Below are 25,281 nucleotides of genomic sequence, written 5' to 3'. Positions count from 1 at the left end.
GCTACATCGCAAGGGCTGATTCTGCAACATATGAGCTTATAAATATCAACTTACAAGCAATGATTCGACCATGATATCCATGCAATATTCTGCTGATTTCATGGGGTTGTGACAATAGTCACTCAATCATTTCTAGAATTTTCAGGTTAGGGTATTAATTGATCAATCGAACTTGTGTATATATTCTGCAATCTTCAATACCCACTTAAAAAACCAAATTAAGAAACCATTTTGAGTGAAAATCACTTTACAATATAAACAATGATGACATTGATCTTTCTTGTACATAATGACAATTTTGATGCATCTGGAGCATCCTTTACTCTGCTGCATTTGACTATGAAATTTGGAGCAAGCATGGAAATCAGTTGGACCATGGACTTTGAACCATTCTCAGGAGGATAGTAGGTGACCAAGAGCGATGATGCAAACAAAATCAATGAAGTTACTAACGACTGATGATGGATTTATGGGTTTATGTTTGGCCATGGTGACTAATGCATAAAATAGAAAGAAGCCTTCACATTTTAGTTTATTAGGTCTGGTTAGGTAACTCCAGTGTTTAGAAGGTTAACACACTGGCTCGTGGAGATGAAAACATGCAATAGTAAAGGATAATTTGAAAGGAAAGCATGAGGTCGAAATCTCAGATCATATCTTGTTAGGTCCACTGGATGACGAATGATAGGTGGTAACGGTGGCTTGATGGTGCCAGTTATGGTTGATGACTGATTTGACTACAGAAATGGGGTTCGAGATACTAAGGGGAAGATCAACAGAGGAATCTCAAGCTACTGGTGCAAGCTATTTTTCTTTCTGAGTTTTATTGTATCAATGGATATCCTAAGTATACTTATTTCGAATAACAACCTGTTTCTTATTATCTTTTCATGTTTCTGTCTTGGGTCTATCCTTGTGGTCTTGTGGGTACTGAAAACTTCGTATTTGTTTTCACCTTTCTTTCTTTCTGTCTTTTTTTTTTGCAGATGATGAGGCCGGAAATAGATCAAATTAAAGAACAGATGAATGTATGTTTCTTAGATTCCTCAACATGGCCTCACTATGAAAAGAGCCACCATTTTTATGCATATTTTGTGATGAGAATAGTTTAGTCATCATTGAATACTAGATTGCCAATGTGACAAATTCTCATGGTAAATTTCAAATTTGTTTTATTATGCTTATCTTCTGTTTTGTGTTGGATACTTGGATTATCTGCTGCAGCCAATGGATCCTCAATCTGTGCAGGAGGGGCAACAACAAATGAAGGCATTGTTCCTCAAGTATGTTTTCGGTTGTATCAGTCCTTATTGTGTCAATTGTTCTTGCTTTTGGTTTCTTTGCTGTTAGAAGAGTTTCTCTACTTGAACCTAAGTTGTGTAAGATTCATGATGCTCAGGAATATAGAAATAACCTTTTTCTTATTGAGTTGAATTTACCCATTTAGAAAGTGGTCACAGCGTCACATTCAAAGGCATTATTAAATTGAAAAAAAATCAATTGAAATGTTTACTTTGTGAGAAACAACTCTTCTTACTTTGAGTTTGGACAAGTGATAATTCTTTGTTAAACTTGCCTGATGTCCTGACTAATTGTGTAAATCTGCTGTATTCTTGCTTAAAGATTTTCCATCGTTACTTGGGTAGTCAGTACACAATGGCCTAACCCACCTCCTTATCTAGGATTTGGACTGGCTATAGGTCACAGGAATGAGTTTATGAGCTGTGTACGTATGCATGTATACATATGTTTTTGTTTATCTTTATCTATCTCTAGATATTATATTACATTTTTGTTATACAAATAGATTTTGGTTTCTTTGGCATGCCAATCAAAATGAAACAAAACAAATTTCAGAAAAAAATTGAAAGTACATAGGCTTTTGATAAAGCTAATTTCTTATTAGAGATATTTCAAGCAAATGGGTTCTAAAATCGTAGCATCATATTCATTTCAATTAAAATTCAGTTTTTTTTTTGTTACTTTGTGAAGTTTTGAGGTTTAAAAGTCTTGAGTTGTATGAGGGTTCAGTCTATGACTAGAATAATACTATATTGTTATCAGATTGTACTATCTCAATATGTTTTTGATGCTAGTATTTTAGATGTGGTTGATTTATACTTGAGTAAATCATTCATGTCTATTGGAGGGTAGCTTTGGTACAATGGTAAAGCTGTTGTCATGTGACCATAAGGTCACGAGTTCAAGTCGCAGAAATAACCTCTTGCAAAATGTAAGGTAAGGTTGTGTACAATTAACCCAATATGGTCTGATCCTTCCCCAGCACCTTGCATTGGTGGGAGTTTCACATGTTGCCCTTTTTTTAATCAATCCCGTTGATTGATTAAACAATAATTGATTATGCTATTGATAGGATTGTTCAATAAAAGAATTAGATATTTGTAAGTATATTTATATACTTTATAAATTTATTTGTTATCTACTAAAATATTTATGTTATATAATAGTTGAAGGGAAGCTTTGACATAACGGTAAAGTTGCTGGAAACAACCTCTTGCAAAATAGGGTAAGAGTATATACAAGAGACCCTTCCTCGAGATCTCACATTGGTGGGAGCTTCGTGCTCGGGTTGTTTTTTTTAATAGTTGTAATATAAGTTACTTATAAATTTGTAATAAATCATCATAACTTAGTATTATTATATAATTTTATAATTAAATTATCATAACTTATTTGCTAAGCTATTATAACTAAGTTACTTATTTACTAAGTTGTTATAGTATTAATTAAGTTATTACTAATTAATTATAATTATATCTTATAATTATATAAGTTATGTAATTATAATTTCTATTCTAAATTATATAACATATAATTATTATTAAGTTATGTAATTAGTGCATCTAAATCCTTAATTAGGGGTGAGTATTTGGTTAAAATCAACCGAATTAACTGAAACTGAATAAATTGAATTTTTCAAAAAAAAATTGAATAATAAAATATCAATTAATTCGGTCGAAAATGAAATTAATCGATTTTTTCTTAACAATGATAGAATCATGAGAGATTTAATCGAAACTGAATATTTTTAGCGTGGGAGATTTACTGGTTTGATTTTTTTATTTCAGATTATTCAGTTTCGGTTTGGTCGAATAAGGATTTTTAAAACCGAAACCGAACTGAATTAACTACAGTTCATTTGTTCCGTTTAACCACTTTTGCTCACTCCTATCTCTAATTATGTGAATGCATGACGACTGAAATCATCATGCATTCACTCCTTGATGCCTGAATGGGAGATAAGAGAAGATGCAAAGGAGGAGGAGAAGAAGCTCGGCACAGTCTCATTGAACCCTATTTTGTTTTTTGTTTTTTTTTTTTCATACTCGCATGATCTCGTCTCTCCCAATGTCTCAGAAGTTGGAGCACGAAGAAGAAACCTTGTTGGCATTGGAAACCTCTCATGTGATCTTCACTGTTGCTGTAGAGTTTTGGTATTAAATCTGTTTTATGTGACAATCCACAAACTGAATTTACCATTTTACCTATGTTGATTGGCTCGACTTGGCATTTAAAACCCCCGTGAAGTATTGATGTGCAATTGCTACTATGATTAGTCAGAAAATATGCACATAGGTGTATCAAGGAGGAATATCTCCTTTCTTCTTAATTAAAGTCTTCTAACTTAATTCAACTGAATGGTAATAATTCCTTCTCTTTTCAAGATACCAGTTCAAAACAAATTTGGTCCAATCAAATACGGATGTATATAGAGAAAGGACGGATATCTCCTTTCTTTTCAATTAAACTCTTCTAAGTTAATTCAACTGAACAGTAAGAATCCCTTGTCTTTTCAATATACCACTTAAAAACAAATTTGGTCCAATAAAGCAAATATTCCATTGTCTACAATGCAATTTTTTATTATTTCTACTTTTACTATTTTTGATACATCTATTTTTTCTTGAGCTTTAATGAGATTAAGTTATTTTAAAAGCCAATAAAAGAAGCTCTCATCCCCCTGTTTCTGTTATTCAAGGCTCTAGCAATGATACAATTTCTATTGTCATAATCTTTCTTCTTTCTCTCAAGATAGCCCGCAGAGGCATGCGACACAATGAAATTGTCAACTATGGCACATCTATCTACATGCAACACTATGAGATTGTCAACTGTGCCTTATGTATCTATCTTGTGCACACCACATATTCCTTAGCCTTTCCAAAGATGAGTATTTGGAGGGAAATTTAGTCATTATTATAACAGTAAAGAATTTGGACAAAGACAGCATATCCTTGCTGTTGTTCCTAATGCTAGTTTGAATTAACCCTTTTTCTAGTTGCAGCAAAAAGGTATAGTGAGAAAAAATAGACATTCTCTCTGTATTTATTAGATAGCATATGTGTAGATATTGTCTGTAAGGCTGTCAATGATTTTGTGGCAATGTATGAGCTCGCTTGATTTGCCTCAACTTGTGTTGTGAAGAATATTGGACCTCATGCCCAACATGTGTTCAAGCATGACTAACTTGTGCTGTGCCCAGGCCAGCTTGGTGGTCCATTACTTCACTTAAATTAACAATATTTCCTTTTAAAAAAACTCATCTTGCATAGAATAGGTACAAATAACTTGATATAGTTTTCTAGGTTTTAGATTAGTTGATTATTTTAGAGCCTGCAAATACACTAATTATAATCCAGTTTAAAGGGCAGCCCGGTGCACGAAGCTCCCGCTATATGGGGTCCCGGGGAAGGATCCATTATATGCAACCTTACCCTGTTTTTTTTGCAAGAGGTTGTTTCCAGGACCTTCCCAACAGTGCCACGCTTCTCTTTGATGGAAATCTTGCCCACATCTTCCAATCAATGTTCCTTACTCTCAATACTTAGTCAACACCATCACCCTTCCCCTAATACCGAGTCAACAATACTCCCTTTCCTGCCCAGACTTAGGCAAGCAGCTCTCAACATCAAGTCAGTATCGCTCCCTCCTTGCCAACCAACTACTCTTGCTCACCAATGCAATTCAAACCCACCTTCCAACATAGTCCAAACCTCTGTCATGCCTTGCCTGAGGTCGATCTACCAAATGATAGAGCTCCTCCCTCGATGAGCATCATCTGGAGCCATGTTAGAGGAAGAAATCTATACCTCGATAAGCAATAATCATCATGAATATCTAGTGCAACCAACAATTACTTGAAACTATAAGCAACATGGGGATAGTGATCACAAATGTAAAAGGTAGGCATAAAGGGCATCATGAACATATGTGTAACATAAGGCTAAACAATGCAATGAAATGAAACTAAGTACAAATGAAAAGGTTAACCATAATGAATACAACCTCACGACTACAATACAAGCTGCTAAGCATACTCACAATACAAAAGTGATAAACAATACAATGATTAATTTAAAGAATTTATTTACTAATTGCAATCCACCAATTAATGAGCATGTTTGGACCCATCCAAAGTGTGTAATCCCTTGTACTTACCCTTTCTGCAGTACAGAGTGGTGCCCATGTGTATCACCATACATGCACGCCTACTAAAGGTAGCTTGAGCATGCTGTGTCCAACACATCACACTTGCTGCTCACTCACGGGTAAGTTAAGTTTGATCAAGGTCAAAAGAAAGTTATATAAACTGTTATATGTTCTGAGATCATCACATTCATCTACTTTACATTAATTACAAAGGAAAATTAAATTTCATGATGCATCTAAGATTACACATCACAAACATCACATGTTCACTGCATAAAGAGGTGCATGAATAACTAACTACACAATGGAAAGTACAATGTGTTATTACTATATAACTGCATGAAAATAAATCATTGGATTTTGCATGTATGCATATGATGAAAATCAACAACATAATGGACAGAAGGTAATAAGAGTTGAGGGGTAGTAGAACAACATGAGCAATGAGCAAATACAATAATAAACTAAGGTTCTCTCTATGATCTGACACGTCGAGACCAACCTCTTAGTTAGTATGGTTATACACATCCAAGATCACCTCTCTATTGATATCACAAATAACCTTCATAAATTGCCTCAGATCCTCAAAGTTAGAACATCATTCATAAGCTAATTTCATCCTTAATATTGATTTAATATTGATCAGATTTCATCTTAATGTCCTCACACTTAAATGCCATTATCAATCATTTAAATGGTTAAATAATTATCCTTAAAAATCCATATCTATTCATAATCATCATTGTACTATCTAAGTTAACAACACTCCATAAAAGTTCATTTTGATCAGATCAACCTTACGATCAAAACCCTTAATTTCCACCAAATCATCCCACTATTATATGTTAGCTCCTCTACAACCTCAATCACCTCTCTCAATCAAATATTCAACTAATATAACTTAATGTTATTGTCAATGTATTATCATCCCAGTATTTTCTCTCTTCTACAATATAAACCTCGACTACATATCAAAGGTAGATCCGTTACCTTAGCGCCCCCCTAGTGTCGGTCCCACGGATATGGAGGGAGGTATATGCAAGTACACAGGCCATAGGCGCATGGTAGGATAAACCCCATGTCGTTAGTTCCTGAGAATCGACTCCTGACCATTACGTCAGAGATATCATGCGCCCACCGTCTGAGCTACGCCCTGGGGCAACCTCGACTACATATCAAAGCTCCTGATTCAATTTGATCAGAACTCACATTCTATGGCCTCCAACCATATGACTGCCCTCAACAAAGAAATAGGGATAAGAGTCTACCTTTTGCAGCAGAAGATGACAACCCCCGATTGCCCCATGCAATCTGGAAAGGAGGCAAATCACAGGGAGCTTCGCCCAACACAATGACCCTTTGAATGGGGTCAGGTGACCCACGATACATTTCACACACACTGGGAATCAACCCCATGACCTATTGCAGCAACACCACATGCAAGTACCAACTGTGCCAGATCATGGGGGCAGGATAAGAGTCTACCTTAATTACGAGGTTTGTTGCACAAAATCACAGTTAACTTGGTACCTTAATAACCGCTCTAAGGTCTAATCCATCTATACACATGACAACCATCAGTATTTAGTAACCATGACAATTAAGGAAGTGGTTTGTGCACTGTATCTTGTCAATGACTATTCACAATAAAGTGTCTTCTTAATGATTAACATGATCGTTATAAAGTAAGAGTAGTTGCCAAGTATACCCAAACTTATAGAGAGGATTAGTTTAAGATATTTTCATTTAGTCTTGTACTTTTTCCCCTTAATAATAAATTAGAGTTTATAAATAATTTTGTTGGATGTTACAATGCATTCTTATAATGATTGATGGCCCTTTTGAAGTTCACATGAAACTTCCTCCATGTTTCATTGCCGGGTAGACTAAAATATGCACATTCAAAAAAGTAACTTAAGGTCTAAGATAAAATCCTTAAAAGTGGAAAGGATAGGTAGGAAGTTACTTAAGTCAGTCTCTAATGGAGCAAAGTAGGCCATTCTTTTTTTATTTGAGGCAGATTTAGTATCCTAATTTTGGTAGATCATGTTAGTGACATTCTTGTATCAAAAAGCAATGTCCATGTTTTCTAAAAAATCCTTGGTGCCAATTAATTAAAGATTTGGGAAGCCTGCATTACTTTGTTGAAGTATAAGTTTCTTATAGATCTCAAGGAACATCCTTAAAGACAATGGATCTTTTGCAAGAAGTTCACATGCTTGAATGCAAACATACTAGGATGATTTTTGTTTTTATTGAACACTAGTAGACAAACTGATCTATCTCATAATCTTTTGGTTGGGTTTATCCTTTGCAATCAGTGTTGAGTCAGATATTCAACAATCCAAGAAGTTTTGTTAAATATTCAGTATATCAAATGATATCCATACTAATGATTGCTTTTCAAGAAGCATAACCATTTAAATACTAATATCTTTTCTAATGATGATTATGCTGTTTTAAATATTGATAAAAGATCCCATTCAAGACTACCTATGTTGGAGAGAACTTTATAACATGGAAAAACAAAAGATAACATGTGGTAGTATGATCTACTTTGAGCAAAACACAGGCCAATGACACATACAACCTTTGAGATTGATGATATCGGCTCTAACATTACCGAATTAATAGATATCAATAGTGACTATATCTACATTACAAATAATCTAGTACATCGTAAATAGTTTAGTGTTCCATAAACTCACCACACACATTGAGGTAGACTATCATTGTATTTGTGATGTAGTTTTGTCTAAGAAAATGAATGTCTTTTGAGGAAAAATTTACCAATGTATTTACCTAGCTTGTTTTTTTTTTGCTCAATTTATATCTTTATATAACTAGAAGTTGGACATGATAAATATCTATTCTCTAACTTGAGGGAATGGTAGAATAACTAAAAATAACCTAGTCTTATGTTTTCTTATCTAGTTCCTTAGTTTTAGATTAGTTATTTCTCATGAGATTGTAATCCATTTTGTGAAAAATATAATACTTCAATTTCTTTATTAACTAGACATAAAAAATGAAAACTATTTCAGAATCTTTTAAAATAATTGAAGAATTAATTGTGATTTTTTATAAAATCAAAATTACATATGTTAATGGGGAAATGAATTGCGTGATTTACATGTGGGGTTGGGTTAGGAGAATTTCTAGGAATGTCTAAATAGGTAGTTTAAAATTTCATGGTGATAATTTTATAGTGAAATGATCATTTATACCCTTATTTTATATTTTATTATTTTCTAGGAATAGAGGATTTCTTAATGGAGTTTAAAGTCAAATCTTTGGTGGAGGAACATTATGGGCCTGTGTCAGGCCATGCTTAGTCCACCCTGCTCCTTTTATGCCTTGTTCTATGTGCAACACACTGACTTAATTTGCAATGCACAACATGGATCCATTTGGGGGATTGGGCTAGGCATGACCCAACCATTTATTCCTCTATCCAAAATCAACATACATAATTGACCATGATTGGTATGGTATGATGGGCAATTCTCACATGACAGATAAATTCAATCTACATATAAATCCAGCATGTTTAAGGAGCATATATGTCAGCTATACTTGGCTTGGTGGATCAAGTGAAAAAGCTATCACAAATTTTGTCCCTGGAGCCGGAGAAGTATAAGTCTATCAATAGTTTTTTTCCCCTCGAAATCTGGTCCTTGGGGGTGGCCCAAACTAATACAAATAAAGATGAACTGTGACTTAGTAATATGATTGACTCTCATTATTTTTTTCAAAAAAAAAATAGTGAGAATCAATTCTGAGATTCACAATGATGAAAATCAAAGGTCGAAAGTATCGAAAGGTTCCTAAAAGACAATCCATTTTTCTCCAAGGATTGAAGAAAAGATTGTATGAAAGAGTATCAAGAATTCCTAATTATTTTTCACTACCACTATTAAAATTGTGTCTACTAACTCTATCTAGAATTAGATTGGATAGGCTGATGGAAAATCCATTTAGAACTTCTGTAAAGGATTGAAGAAACTTTCTATCCTGACTTACGAGGGTCTCTGATTAACTCACGAGGGTCTCTGAGTAATCAAACATTCAATCGGGATATTGGGTCTATCAACGTAACGAGTTGTGTTTGTCCCAACTATTTGATGTTGGTTATATGGATCTTAAATCAACATTAAGCTCTATAACATGACGTGTCAAATTACATTAGGATAAATGGTTGTGCATTCCTAGAAGTAACCCAAATGCCAAAATGACATTTTGTGTTGATATAGTGACATGATTATTGGTTACAAATGATTGAGGTCAATACATCTGTCTGTTTTTCTTTCTTTTTTTTTACAAGGGTTTGAGCGAACCTATGTGGTTCACTTATATTTAGATAAGAACTTATTATGCATTACATGAGCATGATTTGAGTGTTAAAGTTACAGGTAGGAGTAGAGTAGCCTGTATCAGCTGAAATTAATTAACTAAGTTTGTATAGCTTTGTTTATACTCCTCTCTGTAGTCTCCCAGGACGCAGTAGAAATCAGACTGAATTGAACTAGGATCTCTAACCTGCCCCAGGCAAAGTAGATCTTGCCAAGTTGTGAGTTCGTCCACTGGATCAGAAGCAAAACTGGTCGAGCATCTGAGCCTCCAAATAACGTGCAGCCATGATTGAACTAGAGTGCAGAAGATGATTCATTTCCTCCTTGTCAACAAATCGGCCACTTCGATCCAGATGAATGCTGTTAAAAATTCTCTCCAAGGCAAACACAGAGTGACGAAGATAATTCTCCAACCAAGCAATGCATGAGGACAAAAAAAAAGAATAAATGGCTGGAAGTTTCCACCTCAGATCCATCACAGTTTATGAAAGAAACATCCTCAAGCAGAAGACGCTTCCTCCAAAGCATCGACCTTGTAGTGAGCCTCTCATGGATTAGTAGCCAAGTAAATACCTTGACACTGATAGGAGCAAAAGAGTTCAGATTATAGAGCGCTATAGATCAGTCCATCCTCCCTGAACCATAATTTGATTTGTGGAGCAAGTAGTGAAGTTTCTGTCTGCCTCCTGTCTTCATAATGCATCTTATTTAGGACCAATGCTTAATAGTTTAGTGCAGGGGCATTGATATCTGGTCTGAACGAGGTATGATGGTTCTGAGTCTCTGTGTTGAGCCCTACCAACAAGAGAAGAACAACGAGGAGATAATAAGAACCTGGAGAGGGAAGAAAACATGTGTCATTTACCTTGATGTTGTCCCAAATGTGCCTTGGATGGAGAGCACGAGTCTTGTGAAGAAGACGAAGTTGTTCTGGACACAAGAAGATGAGTCATGTGAAGACAGAACGAGACTTGGGTACTTTTTCAGGGTTTCAACTGTTCCACGTTCTAATCGGCTGAGAGAATGAAATGTTTCAGTCATGTAAACTGACATGCAACCATGCATTATAACAGTGTTTATGGCAATGATGGGTGCATACTATGAGCAAAGTTTGACATGATTTGGTATTAAGGAAGATAGAATAATTTGAAGTAATATGATATTAGATCTAGATGTGTGTTGCAATGATTTATTTGGTAGTTTTGATGAGAACCCTTTACACCATGATTCCTTTGATATACAATGAATATACTCATATGAGTGTAAATTTGGAAAAGGATGTATGTGTACACAAAAATCTTAACCAGCATAAGTTGAAAGGATGCAGATTAGGAGGCACTTTGTCAAACTTGGTCTTCTAAAATAGGCAGAAGCAGAGTGTATACCTTAACCATTGCTGAGCTCCATTTTGTTTTTACAGTTTGTTTCTAGTTCTTCTTTAGTTATATATCCTTATCTATTGTGCTAAAAGAATGTAAAAAACACATCAAATATAAATTGAGAACTCTCTATTATGCTATAATTTAGTCACACATTTGGTGTGGATGTTATGGAGTGTGAAAGAGTTCCATGATAACACCTGTAATATTTTCCTGGTTTATCATCCATATACAGTGTGGAGAAATTTCTATTTTCTGAGCATTTTACAATCAACTATACTTAATTCAGAAATGGGCATTGTTCCGATTCTTAGTCTTTTTTATTTGCTTACGTGGTTTTTTTATATATATTTTGTGTGTGCGTGGTTCTAGGTATGGTGTCACTCCGTTCACACCATTGAAGGGGCTTTTTATCCAAGGGCCTATTTTCATCTGTTTCTTTTTAGCTGTAAGTTCATTGTCTCATTTTAGGTAATTTTAGCTATTTGGCCACGTTGACATCGTTCAACTTCTGGATGTCTGCTGACAGAGTTAGTTTCTGTTTTTATTTTTTATCTTATGTTTTAGATCTCAAACATGGTTGAGAAAGTTCCATCTTTTAAAGGAGGCGGTGCTTTTTGGTTTACTGATTTGACGACTCCTGATCCCCAGTACATGCTTCCAGCACTAGCAGCACTAACCTTTCTAGCAACTGTAGAGGTAACCTTCGTAACCTTAGATAAGGCATGTCATAGCTATGGTATGTGGATTAACGCAGTTAAGTGTCTTGTGTCTTTTACTCAATATCTAATTGATAAAATCTATTCTTTCAAATTGTATGGTGGACATACATCATGATTGGTGTGAACTGAATATTAATACTTCTCATAAGCTTTCAGGTGGTAGAGGAAATGTTGCTCAAATTTCTTATTTAAATGGGCTCGAATTACGATTCAACTTTTTTGCTACTTGTGTTTTATTTTTTATTTTCCATTTTTCATAAAATTTGATTATATTTTTTAAAATTTCATTGTCAATTACTTTTTGTTTTTTAGTTAAAATCAGTTCAAATTATAGCCAAATAGAATTGGTCAGAATTATAAAGTCATTTGCGTCTAAGGATATATGGTTCCATTCATCATTTGGAGCTATGCTTGCAACGTCTTATCAACTGCCTTGTAATCCTATTCAAAAAATAGTGTGAACATTCAAATAAGATACTTTTTAAAATCTGTGTTTCTTTTACATGGTTGTCAAAGTGTATCAGACAACTCAAAAGCTCAAGTATTTGTTTTTCGATCAAGTATTGTCAGATTGAGATTAGCAAGAAAAAAATTTTAAAAAAAATCTTCATTTATTATATATTGTACAAGTATCACACTATAATTATTATTGTTTTCAATGATATGAACTTACTTTGGAATTTTAATCTGATTCATGATGTGTTCTTTTATTACTATTTTATATTTAAAATATCATCATTACGTTTAATATGTTATTATTAATGAATCACTAAACAAAAATAAATAATTCTAATAAATGGTTAAATAACTACTATAAATAAATTATATAATTTAAGTTAATCAAGTATCAGAATTAATATCATGTGATCTAATATTAGGAGACAATTCAGATAGTAAATAATGTGATATTAAATTAGATCAATAGTAATTACTATGTATTAATTAGTAAATATTTAATAATGTAACCCCTAATTTAGTTCATTTTCTTGTTTATGTTAATACAAATTCATGTTTGCTTATTGATACTGCTATTAATTGATTAAATTAATATTGCCTATTATTAATATGTATTTTTAATAATACTAGTAATAAATAGTCTTAATTATAGTAATAGATTACCGATTCATTTCTTTAGTTTAAATTAATAATTATTAAATATCTTTCATTAATGAACAAATTAATAATAAATAATTAAACATCATAGTTACTAGCCATACTAAAATATACACTAATATAAGGACTTAGTTGTAAACTAATAATATGGTACATATAATGATGCAAAACCATTCACCCACATTTGAAGTTGTATCTCTTCTTCCTGTGGGACATGGATTAGTGAAATATACTTAGGAAGTCCAACTCAGTGGCTTTTCCTCTCATGAGTTAGATTTCTCCCATGCACTCTCTTTGTCAGGTGACAAGTGATAGTCCTATTACATTTTTAGAGCTTGACAACAGAAAACCTTGTAGTTGTGGCAACCTTGTCTCTTTGCTACCATGATTGATGCGGCGATAGAGGAAGACCCACTTGGCATGGGTCAACTGCCAAGGTAGAGATTAAAGTCAAGGTGGTCAACGCTCAGGTGGCAAAGGGCCTAACGAAGGACAATTGCAATAGCCGATCGGGTTAATAAGGGCCATACCAAAGGGAGACATATCCGAGCAGAGTGCCTGTCCAGCTCAGTCTGCTCGGGATGATACGTAAGATAGCCGACACTCAGTACGGAGCAGCAGAACGCCAAAGAAAACCAGATAGTTTGTCCGAACGAAGGAGTGCATGTTACTACACAGTCAGAGGTCGACAGAGCGGAGGGCTCTCGACCGAGCGGCTACCCCGCTTGGCCAAGTAGCGGGACCTGGCCATCAACGGAGCGGAGTCCCGGCCAAGCGGTTATCCTGCTCGGCCAAGCAACGATACCACTACAGTCTCTCTTGACATCCTTTTGGGAGATAGTGTCACTGACACGAGGCATGGACGATAGGCGGATCGTACAACGGAAGCTTCTACTATCTTGTCAAGAATATGCATGCCCTGTTAAGGTATGATGTTAGAGGTACTTTCCTGATAGGTCCTTTCATAGGATGTATTGGAGAACGCACCCATGTCTTGAGAAGCGTGCACGTCGCCCACCAGGGCTCTATATAAAGGGGGGTCTATTACTGGTAGAGGTACGCACGATTACTGTTTGGTGCTAGTTCTACTGTTGCTCCACTTCTTCTACAAGTTCCGGTGACTGACTTGAGCGTCGGAGGGCCAACGTCAGGATCCCTTCCGGGCTCGGCACTGATGCTACTTCTTTTGCAGAGCAGAACGAGGTCTACATCCGGTCAGCGAAACAGCCACATCCCCAGCTTTCCACCTTCCTGCTTTCGGACAGGATTATTTTGTCGTCATCTATGGGAACGTAGTCTGCATTTGAATGAGAAGATGGAAGACGCTGGACGATTCACCACGGTGACGTTGACACAAGAGGAGCTTGGCATGCTAATACAAGCCCGAGCGGCCAAGATAGTGAGCAGTCAACAACAGGTGTTGGCCGAATGCTAAGCGCAAGAGCCAGCAGCATTAGCCGTTGGTCGACTGGCTGAACACGGTGACTGAGCGGACCGAATATCCGCTCAGGGTAATAGCAAGAAGCCGATTGACACGTATGGGGAAGTGCCCCCTATCCCCTTTCACCGAGCACTGTTCAAGACCCTATTGGAGGAACGGGTCCGAGCGGATAAGGACCGGGGGTCTTCTTCAGATGATGTGCCTGTTCGGGACGCAAGGAAAGGAAAGGCACCTAGGGAGAGTGATTCGCCCCGCAGATCAATTAGCAATTTTCGCAGGGGATCTTGAACGACCCTCTGCCAAGGCACTACACGCCACTAGCGATCGGAGAGTATAACGGAACTACCGATCCAGATGATCACTTGGCCAAGTTCGACAACGTAACCACACTTCATCAGTACACCGATAGAGTGAAGTGTCTTCCTCACCACTCTATCCAGGTTAGCACAATGCTGTTCAAGAGGTTGTCGGACGTATCAATCCACAACTTCCAAGGACTTCCGAGCGGCGTTCCTACACTACTTCGCCAGCAGCCGTCGCCATCAGAAGACGAGCGGGAATTTGTTCTCGCTGAAGCAGGGGTTCATGGAAGCATTGAGGGTCTACATTCAACATTTCAATTAGGTGGTCATGGACATTCCAGCGGTCTCCTCAAACGTTCTGGTAAACACCTTCACCCAGGGGCTCATTGAGGGGGAGTTCTTCCGATCGCTCATTCGAAAGCCGCCAAGGGACTTCGGCCACCTGTAAAAGAAGACCATCGAATACATCAACGTGAAAGAAGCCCAGGCGACGAGGAGGGAGACGTCCGCCGAGCCCGCAAGAGCATCTGAACGGCGGCAACCGAACAACTATCAACCCCCTAAGGGGTCTCGATGGGGAGAAGCCCAGCCACACCATGAGTCCAGGACGCATGCCATGCAGCATGTGGCAACCGGTCGCCCAAAGGCTGCAAAGGCAAAATATGGGCGTCAATGTTTTGTTCCTTCCATCAATTGGCAACACACAACACCCAGGACTGCTATGACCTGACGTCAATAGCCAATAGACCTACCCCGGGGGTATCGCCATCGATCACCATCTCCTGATCGGAGACAGGCGTCAATTAGTTGGGCGAAGGGAAGAAGAAAGGACGACATCCAAGCCCCGACACCACTAGCCCCAACGAAGGAACAACCCAAGCCCAGTCTGAGCATCCGCTGAGCGGGGCAGGCCTTCGGCTCGAGAGGAGAACATAATGCCGCTGGGGGAGAAATAGGAATGATTGTCGGAGGGCCAACCGACGGTGATTCCAACCGAGCGAGGTAGTTGCACGCTAGGCGACTTGAAATTCACGTTGTCGGCTATAGCAAGGAGAGGAACGAAGGACTCGAGATCAGCTTCGGCCCGAGGAACCTAGAGGGAGTGGAGGTCCCTTATGATGACGCACTGATCATCCGAGCGGTAATCGCTAACTACGTTATTCACCGAATCTTTGTTACCACAGAGAGCTTAGTGAATATCATATTCAAGAAGGTGTTTGATCAACTGTAAATCGATCGGAGTGATTTGCTGCGACTCCACTCTACGGCTTCATAGGCAACGAAGTGTTGCCGATCGGCCAAGTCCGCTTGGCCATTTCACTCGGGGAGGAGCCGCTAAAAAGGACAAGGACTACAAATTTCATTGTGGTGGACGCGCAATCATACTCGGCCGACCAACACTCAATGAGTTCCGAGCAGCGGTATCCATGCTCTGTCAGAAGATCAAATTCCCGGTGGACGATAAGGTGGGCAAAGTCAAAGGCGATCAATTTGCCGCTCGACGATGCTACGTCGAGATGGTCAAATCCGAAGCAAGGGCCAGTCAGAAGAACCCGTGCTTGTAGGTGAACGCTATCACAGAGAAACCTCCTACGCTGGATTATGACGAGAAGAAGGAGGTGCAAATTCACTCAAGCCGATCAGAGGCAATCACCTTTATAACTACCTACCTGGAGAATGACAAGAAGGCAGAGTTGGTCACATGCGTTAGACAAAACTACGATATGTTCGCCTGGTTGACACATGAACTCCATGGTATCTCACCGAGTGTGGCTTAACACGAGCTTCATGTCCGATCGGACGTTAGGCCTGTGAAGCAAAAAAAGAGGGACTTCAGCGCGGAACAGAATTTGATCATTTGGGCGGACATCGAAAAATTGCTGGAGGCCGGGCATATCCGAAAAGTCCAATCCTGAGTTGGCTCGCTAATGTTCTGTTGGTCTCCAATAGAGGTGAGCAAAAGTTCGGTTAAACCGAATAAATCGAATAAACCAACCGAATTTAAAAATTCGGTTCGGTTTATTTGGAAATTCGATTTTTTATTTCTAAAAAATCGGTTAATTCGGTTCGGGTTCGATTTTGAATTTTTTTATTCGATTAAACACAATAGACCGAATTTTTGCACCAAATCGGTTTTTTAGACTATAAATTTTAAACCGAACCAAATTTTTATTAAGCTAAACCAAATTTTTAGAAAAAATCGGTTTATTCGGTTTGCTCGGTTCGGTTTGTTCGGTTTTATTGAAAATTCGGTTCGGTTCGGTTCAGTTTTTATTGAAAATCGGTTCGGTTCGGTTTGTTCGAAAAAAAATCGGTTCGGTTCGGTTAATTCGGTTCAGTTCGGTTTAGTTTTAACCGAATGCTCACCTCTAATCTCCAAGCCGGGCAACAAATTGAGGGTCTGCATCGATTTCCGCGACTTAAATAAGACGCACCCAAAGGATTTCTATCCGCTGCCAAGGATCGATCAGGTGGTAGACTCTACGGCAGGCTGCGAGCTGATCTGCATGCTCGGCACGTACCAACGGTAACACCAAGTGTCGCTAGCCCGGGAGGATCAAGAGAAGGTTAGCTTCATCACGGGCGATGGAACGTATTGCTACAACGTGATGTCGTTCAGATTGAAGAACGCTGACGTCACCTACTAGAGGTTGATGAATAAAGTGTTCCGTCGGCAGATCGGCCGTAATATGGAGTTATATGTCGATGACATATTAATAAAATCCCTCTGAACTGTTGATCTTTGTGCAAAAATCGAAGAAACATGCCGAACCTTAAGGGCATATGGGATAAAACTGAACCTAGGCAAATGTCTATTCGGCACGAAGAGTGGCCGCTTCCTCGAATACATTGTCACCGAACGAGGCATCGAGGTGAATTCGAGCAAGGTGAAGGCACAACAAGACATGCCCCCACCTCACAGCTTAAATGAGGCCCAGCGACTGACCGGACGGATCACCGCGCTATCAAGGTTCTTCTCCAAGTCATCTGGCCGAAGTTATTCGTTCTTCAAGGTGTTGTGCCAAGCGACGAAATTCTAATGGGACGCAGAATGTGACAAGGCTGGAAGAGCTTAAGGAATATCTCAACTCCTTGCCTGTATTGGTCAAGCCAAGTGCTAACGAGTCGCTTTGGATCTACCTGTCATCCACCGAGTATGCGGTTGGCTCGATATTGGTAAAACAAAACGGCCACGAACAACAACTCGTGTATTTTTTGAGTCATATATTGAAAGACACAGAGTCCCGCTACACCTATCTTGAAAAATTAGCATACGCATTCGTGCTAGCCGCTTGGAGACTTTGCCCATACTTCTTGGCACACTCGATCGTCGTGATGACCAACAACGCCCTGGGAAGAGTCCTTCTAAACCCAGAGGCGTCTGGGTGGCTGATCAAGTGGACGACCAAGCTCAGTGAGTTTGATATTCAGTACCAACCTTGAACGACGATTAAAGCCCAAGCCTTGGCTGATTTCATCACCGAGGTCCAGAACATCGAGCCAGATGTAACTTCAAAGATATACGTCGACGACTCATCCACTCGGTAAGGCAGCGAGATCGACATTCTGTTGATTTCACCCCGAGAGGACCGGATGCAACTGTCCATTCGGTTGGATTATCGGGCGACGAATAACGAAGCCGAATACGAAGCCTTGATAGCCGACCTACAGGCAACTCTGTTCGTCGGACCTACAAAAATCTTCATCCACTTGGATTCCCAGTTAGTCGCTTAGCAGCTATCGGGAACGTTCGAAATAAGCAGCTCCCGACTTAAGTTGTACGCAGAAGCCTTTGAGAAGCCGAAGGCAAATTTCCAAGAAGTCATTATACAGAAGATCTCTCGATCAAACAATCAGACAGTAGACGAACTGGCTAAGTTAGCTAGTTCATTATCCTCGATCGTGATAAGCCAGTCGATCGAGCAGGTCTCACTGGTGGCGCATATCGACCGGATGGAAGGAATTTCCTTTCCAATCGACTAGAGGACGTTGTTGATCGAATTCCTCCGATCAGGAAGCACACTGTCCGATCAGGAAGCAGTTCGTCTATTGAAAAAAAGAGTTGAACGATTTACGTTGATCGGGGACCAACTTTATAAGCGGACTTTCTCGAGGCCACTGCTCAAATGTGTTGGATCAGAAGACACATAGTACATCCTCCAAGAGTTACATCAAGGCTCCTGCAGAAGTCATCCGGGCGGCCGCTCACTAGCCCGGAAGATCCTTTTTGTCGGATATTTTTGGCTCATATTTCAAGAGGACGCTGCTCGGACGGTAGCTACCTACTTGTCCTGCTAAAAATATCACAGTATCTCGCATCGACCAATCGAGGAAATGAAGGCGTCCACGGTGTCTTGCCCATTCAACCAATGGGGTATGGACATCGTTGGGCCGTTTCCAATGGCGACCTGCTCGTCGTCGTGGATTATTTTTCAAAATGGGTGGAAGTCGAGCCGTTAGCAAAAATAACTGAGCAGATGGTCATCAAATTCGTTTGGCAGAACATCTTGTGCCGGTTTAGTATTCCCTACCGGCTCGTCTCAGACAACGGGAGGCAGTTCGTCGGTTAGAAGCTCAAGGAGTGGTATGAAGGCTATGACATTCAGCAAGCTTTCACTTCAGTAGCTTATCCTAGAGCAATGACCAAGCGGAAGTCACTAATAGGGAAATCCTTACATATTTACGAGCTTGACTCTGACCACGCAAGAGGCAGTTAGGTCGACGAGCTCCCCAGCGTCCTGTGGGCCCTTCGCACGACTCCAAAGGAGGCGATCGGCGAAACACCATTTGGTGTACGACGGTGAAGCGTTAGTCCCAATGGAAGTCAGAGTGGAATCCGATCGGGTGCAACTTTATGATGAGGGAAACGTCGATCGAAGACTTATGAAGCTCGATTTGGTGGATGAGGCACGGGATAAGGCTGTCGTTCGGCTGATGGCGTACCGACAGCGGATGAAATAGAACTACAACCGGAGGGTGATCCCGAGGTCCTTTTAAGTCGGTGCGATCTAGTGTGGGAAAGAATAAAGCCGGTCGGCGATGTCACCAAACTCGAAGCCCCCTGGGTGGGACCCTACAAGGTCGTGCAGAAGCTTCACTCGGGAGCTTACTATCGGAAGGATGAAGATGGAAGACAGCTCGAGCGACCTTCGAGTGTGAACCATCTCCAATCCTATAGGGCGGGGTGAGAGGTGCGTGAATAAATATAGATGTACCTGTATAAGTGCATGTATGTCTTCTGGATGTAGGACAAATATGAATAAAATCACATGTGTTCCAGACTCGTGAGCCAATCAACCAAGTTAAAAGTCGAGCGGCGATTATAAACCCTAGTCTTCATCGACAGTCGAGCGACGACCTTAAACCCTTGTCGTCATCAGCGGTCGAGCGACGATCTTAAACCCTTGTCGTCATTAGCGGTCGAGTGGCGACCTTAAACCCTCGACGTTAAACCCTGATCTTCATCAACGGTCGAGCGGCGACTCTAAACCGAGACTACAACAAAAAACGGTTGATCAACTGTTCTAAAGCTAAGCATACTACGTATAAAGACGATCGACGAATATAAAGTCGCCGCTCAGTAGTCCATGGAGCCACACTTAATAAATTTTTCGCAAAAACGATAAGTGGGCCTACTCGAGCAGAGCGGAAATCATTGCATAAAAGAAAAAGCATGTCGAACGAGTGATCTTCCATTAGCACTTAGAAAAATTCTAAGGAGCAATACAAGAAGAGGCCCAACGAGCAATACAAAAAGGCCGACACCGCAGGAGCGGGCTCACTCGAGGTAATCCAGCACCTCGTCGGGCAGCGACTCAGTCATCTTGTCGCGGATGATGACCCTACTTGTCGAACCGGTCGGGATATAGTTGCCGCCCTTCAGTTGGTCGAGCATCTCGTCGATGGCAAGGTTAAAGAGACAGAGTGCCCGGTCGGTGAGTTGATCATTGAAGGCGTTCGAGCGGAGGTAGTCCCTCTTCATGAGCTCGAACCGGCTAGACTCAGCACCCTGATAAACCTCGAGGGCCGCTTGGGATGCTTCTAGGTCCGCTTTCAATTTGGCCAGCTCCTCATCCTTTTCGGCAAGCTGGTCTTCACAGTAGAGCGCTCGGTCGATCGATCCTCCTGCTCGATAGTCAAGGAGGCCTCCGCTTCCTTCAGGTTCTGAGCCAACACCCGAAACTCTTTGTTCTTGATTTATAAATCCTCGATAACTCAGAGCTTCCTGGCGTTGGCCGAGTGGATCTTTGCTTCAAAGGAGGTAGCCTGCTTGTTGAGCCTCGCCGTGTTGCCTGCTCGACACTCTTCCCCTTTTCTGCCCAACAGCTCGGAGCTCCTATGCAGATCGGCCCTTAATTGGGCCACTTCAGCGCCCATCTGCTCCACGCGCACCTGTGAAGTAGCCGATTGGCCGCTTGAGCAGCTAGCCGATTGGCCGCTTGAGCACGTAGCTGCTGGACTTCGTGCTCCAAATAGGCAAGCCTATGGCACATAGTTAGGCTCTCAACCCAAAACTGTAGCAACAAGAAATTTGTGAGTGTCGAACGGATAAAAAGTAAATACAAAAGCAGCGTACATACCCCAGTGGACATTTGAGTGTGACTGTTGGCGAGCTCCCCCGGAGAGATGACCACCGCATGGGTTCGGGCATCAACCCATATTTGTGCGAGCGACCCTTGGATCCTTATCTAGTGCTCGGGGGTGAGGGACGCTGGGTCGTCTGTACTGCGATACTCGTCGGTCGGCAAATGGATGATTGTCGTTATTTGCCTCTGGCTGCTCGGGCCAAAAGGGTCTAAAGTCGCCCTGCCAGAAGACTGGGACGTTGGAACCGGTCGGATGCGTGACACTTGGGTCATCGCCAAAGATGGTGGCATGAAAGCGATTGGCGGCGCACAAATTGTCCCCTGAGGCAGCACAGACAATGAGGATGTCTGATCGGAGGACACAGAAGCCGGAAGCTCTCCGACTTCTTGCTCGAGAGGAGGAATGGAGGTCTCGCTTTGCTCGGAGGAGGGTTGAGAGACGACCGGTGTTGGGGTCTGCAAGGTAGAAGTCGCAGAACGGGAGGACGCTTCCGTGCGGCGTCTCTTTCGCTGTCGCAAGGGTTCGCTGGGAAGTAGCTAACTCCGAAGCGACTGTGATCGGCGGCCGTTCGAGCGGAAGATCCGCTGTTGCGGCAGCTGGATTAATGATTTTTTACTTCATTCAAATGATTATTCCACTGTTATTTCAATATCTGACAACCCTCAAATTAGTGACTGGCATATGCCTGAAATCTTTATCCACAATTTAATTGACTATTACTGATTCCAGCCAACTTAGTCGATCCATATCAAGATTGGCTGAGTTTGCAAACAATGCTATTTCATCTCAAAGACAATGTTCAATGCAAGCATATTTTTTGTTGTGTTTGCCATGGTACTTAAAACAGGATTATTAAGGTGAAAGCTTCATCTTTGTTTCTAGTAATGTCTTAAAGTAATTCACGTTAATTGTATTTAATTATTCTGTTCTTCTTTCTCTTCGACTTATTAGAATTATTTTTCTGAAATAGTTTTTTTTCTTGTAATTTGATATTATTTCTAGTAAAACTAAATAGTTATTTTTTATTGTCTATTTAGCTTAACATGCAAGAAGGAATGGAAGGAAATCCGATGTTGAATACTATGAAAAACTTCTCCAGAGTTATTGCTCTTATGACTGTCCCATTTACAGCCCATTTTCCGAAGGTATTGAACTATCTGGAGCCTTTTCTTACCATTGTAGAAGTATTAGGTAACAAAATATCATTTTCTAGAAGATATTATCATTTACAAAGTTACAGAGAATGGGTGTGGCATGTGGATTTCCTATTTTTTTCCATTTATTTCTGTCTTCTTGCTCTTAATTTGTGAGAATGGGCGCGACTCTTATTTACCTTGTTATATAAATGGTGGGCGTCCACTATCTTCTCTGACCATTAATAATTTACTTTTGGTTACAAACAATAGTTAAGGATTTTTTCATAATCACTGCATATGATTCTGCATAGTGGTGATTTGACCACATACAATTTATTTACACAACATGAAACACATCATTATCCTATAAAGATGATGTCTTCATCGATCTCTCATTTTATTTTTTTGTTGAATACTAAAATCCAATAATGTCTCGTATAAAGTTCAATAGGGATAATATCTGTATGGTAGACACCTTAGAGTTAACAGGATAATTTTTTTAAAAAAATTCTCATAGGATGTACATGTTTTATAGGAAGTATTACAATCTTAGATCTTAATTTGTCATTTATGTTGAAGGGGAGCCTTGGCGCAACGGTAAAGTTGTTGCTTTGTGGGCAAAAAGGTCACGGGTTCAAATCTTGGAAACAGCCTCTTGCAAAAAGCAGGGTAAGGTTGCGTACAATGGATCCTTCTCCGGGACCCCGCATGGCGGGAGCTTCGTGCACCGGGCTGCCCTTTTTATGTTGTAGGCTTCTGTTTTTTTTTAATTGTGAACAATTTCTTAAGCTTACCGTTATTGATACACTTAATATCATAATTTTCAGAACAGCTGCATAGTAGCCTGCATGCCAAAATGCAATTATGATGGTTTGAGAACATGCACTTTGCATAATGATCCAATAACCATCGTATAAATTATATCTTTATCAAATTCTCTTTTAGTTGAAATTAAAAAAAAATCGCTATAGATGCTTTACATAAGAATTCAATGACAGATGCTTTACATAGATTGCAATAAGTGTAATATTATCTCTTACATTCTTGTCCATTCAACTTAAGAATCTTTTATTTTAATCTTTTTTATTACAATTGAAGTTACATTTTATATGTTGACTCACAGTCAGCATAATCCCTTTTGTTTCTAAAGCTTATCTCCATAATTCAAAACTTCACATCTATTCTTATTGAACTCTTGTTAATTTATCCAAGATCACATACAAATAACATATATGATGAAGGTATTAACTTGTTCTGGTGCTAATGAAACCTCCAGTCTATCTCTCGCATTTGTAGAAGCTCTATATGGTAACCATGTTTCTTATTTAAATTTGAATATGTTTAGGTCGTAACTTTCTTTCATTGATGTAGTAATTTGGCGAAGACATCTTATTAGGATGGTAATGTGGTGTTATTCATGTAATTATTCCCTTTAAAGTAATTTGGTTATCTATGTAGAAGTATTCAAAGGTGGATGGATATGATGTTTCACTTTTTCCCCTGCTGAATTTACCTTTATTTGAATTTCCAGGCTATTTTCTGTTACTGGATAACATCCAACCTTTTCTCGCTTGCACATGGCTTTGGTGAGTTGTTAGATTTTAGCCCTTTTACTTGTGCTCGTGTGTTCAGTAACAAGGATTAATGATTATGGTAGTGCATTCTTAAAGAGTATTGTATCTAACTTGTTGACAGCCATGAGACAACCCCCGGTCAGGAAGTTTTTGAAGCTACCTGATTTAGCTTCTCAACCAGCTCCTGCTGCTCAGCCAGATTTCTCTACTTTTGGTGGATCGAAGCCAATGGCACCAACTGCCCCTCCACTACCAGCTAAAGAATCCGAACAATCTAACACGCCTGGGAAGAGGCTATCGACATCAACTCTTATCAGCCTGCGGATTAGGAGCCTAGAAAAGGCTATGAAAGCTAGAAATCGACTGAAGAAAAGGAGAAATTCCTAGTGTTCAAGCGATACGATTATGGGCTATACATAGGGAAATTTACTTTTACTGAATACTAAAATTTTGTGGAAAATAAGGTGGGTGCTGCCCAATTGGCGGCGAGTAACAAGATTTTAGATGTATTTTTGTTAGCCAAGTCAGTAGTATCCAAACTGTGATATAGACACCGACATTGTGGTATAATCATCTCCTGCAAAATTTATCTCGAATGGAACATTTTCATCCATCAGATTTATATTTCTTATTAAAGATTTTTTTAAAAAAAATCCACTAATTATATTTTTGTGTGTCAGGTTATATAGATGATTAATTTATATATATATATATATATATATAAAATACGGTGTTATTTTGTTGAATGATGATAATTGAATTAAAAAAAAAAATTAGTATAAAAGATATTCAATCATTTAATTAGTAGTAGTACGAGGATAGATATCTGATGTCAAGTGGGTATGAAAATAGAGGAGGATAGATATTTGATGTCAAGTAATGCAAGTTTGAGCTGGAGTTGATTTTCTGTAATAAGACATCAGTGTCTGGATTGCGAGCTCCTAAACATTCTACTTGTACGAGTAAGTAATTTTTCCTTTTTAGAAGTAATGATTAAATCCTTTAACAAATAATTAAGAGATTTAAAATTTAAATTTTAACTGTTACGGGAGATTGTTTTCCTTCGTTGAAAAGTTAGTCTAAGAATGTTGGCTTCTATTATTTTTCTTGGTTTATTTTTATGGTTGGTGGAAATTTTTATAAGATCGGGTTAGTTATCCCTCAAGATTAGTAAGTTCAAAAAATTGAATATTTAATGTCAATTAAAATAAATAAATTTTTAA

At 39.2% G+C, this 25,281-nt stretch overlaps 1 protein-coding gene across 1 annotated transcript in view; it reads left to right on the top strand.

The window, feature by feature from the left end:
- The window catches only part of LOC121971596 (mitochondrial inner membrane protein OXA1-like), a 31,300-nt gene extending 6,646 nt beyond the window's left edge, over nucleotides 1-24,654 (top strand). Inside the window, exons 3-9 of the mRNA XM_042522932.1 lie at nucleotides 987-1,028; nucleotides 1,225-1,283; nucleotides 11,555-11,630; nucleotides 11,750-11,881; nucleotides 22,386-22,493; nucleotides 24,016-24,070; nucleotides 24,180-24,654. Coding sequence (XP_042378866.1) covers nucleotides 987-1,028; nucleotides 1,225-1,283; nucleotides 11,555-11,630; nucleotides 11,750-11,881; nucleotides 22,386-22,493; nucleotides 24,016-24,070; nucleotides 24,180-24,445 — 738 coding nt within the window. The 3' untranslated portion in view covers nucleotides 24,446-24,654. The remainder of the gene's footprint in view (nucleotides 1-986; nucleotides 1,029-1,224; nucleotides 1,284-11,554; nucleotides 11,631-11,749; nucleotides 11,882-22,385; nucleotides 22,494-24,015; nucleotides 24,071-24,179) is intronic.
- The last annotated feature ends 627 nt before the right edge of the window (nucleotides 24,655-25,281 follow it).

Source organism: Zingiber officinale, chromosome 4A, assembly GCF_018446385.1.
Source record: "Zingiber officinale cultivar Zhangliang chromosome 4A, Zo_v1.1, whole genome shotgun sequence".
Classification (NCBI taxonomy): domain Eukaryota; kingdom Viridiplantae; phylum Streptophyta; class Magnoliopsida; order Zingiberales; family Zingiberaceae; genus Zingiber; species Zingiber officinale.
This window is presented reverse-complemented; position numbering and strand designations above follow the sequence as displayed.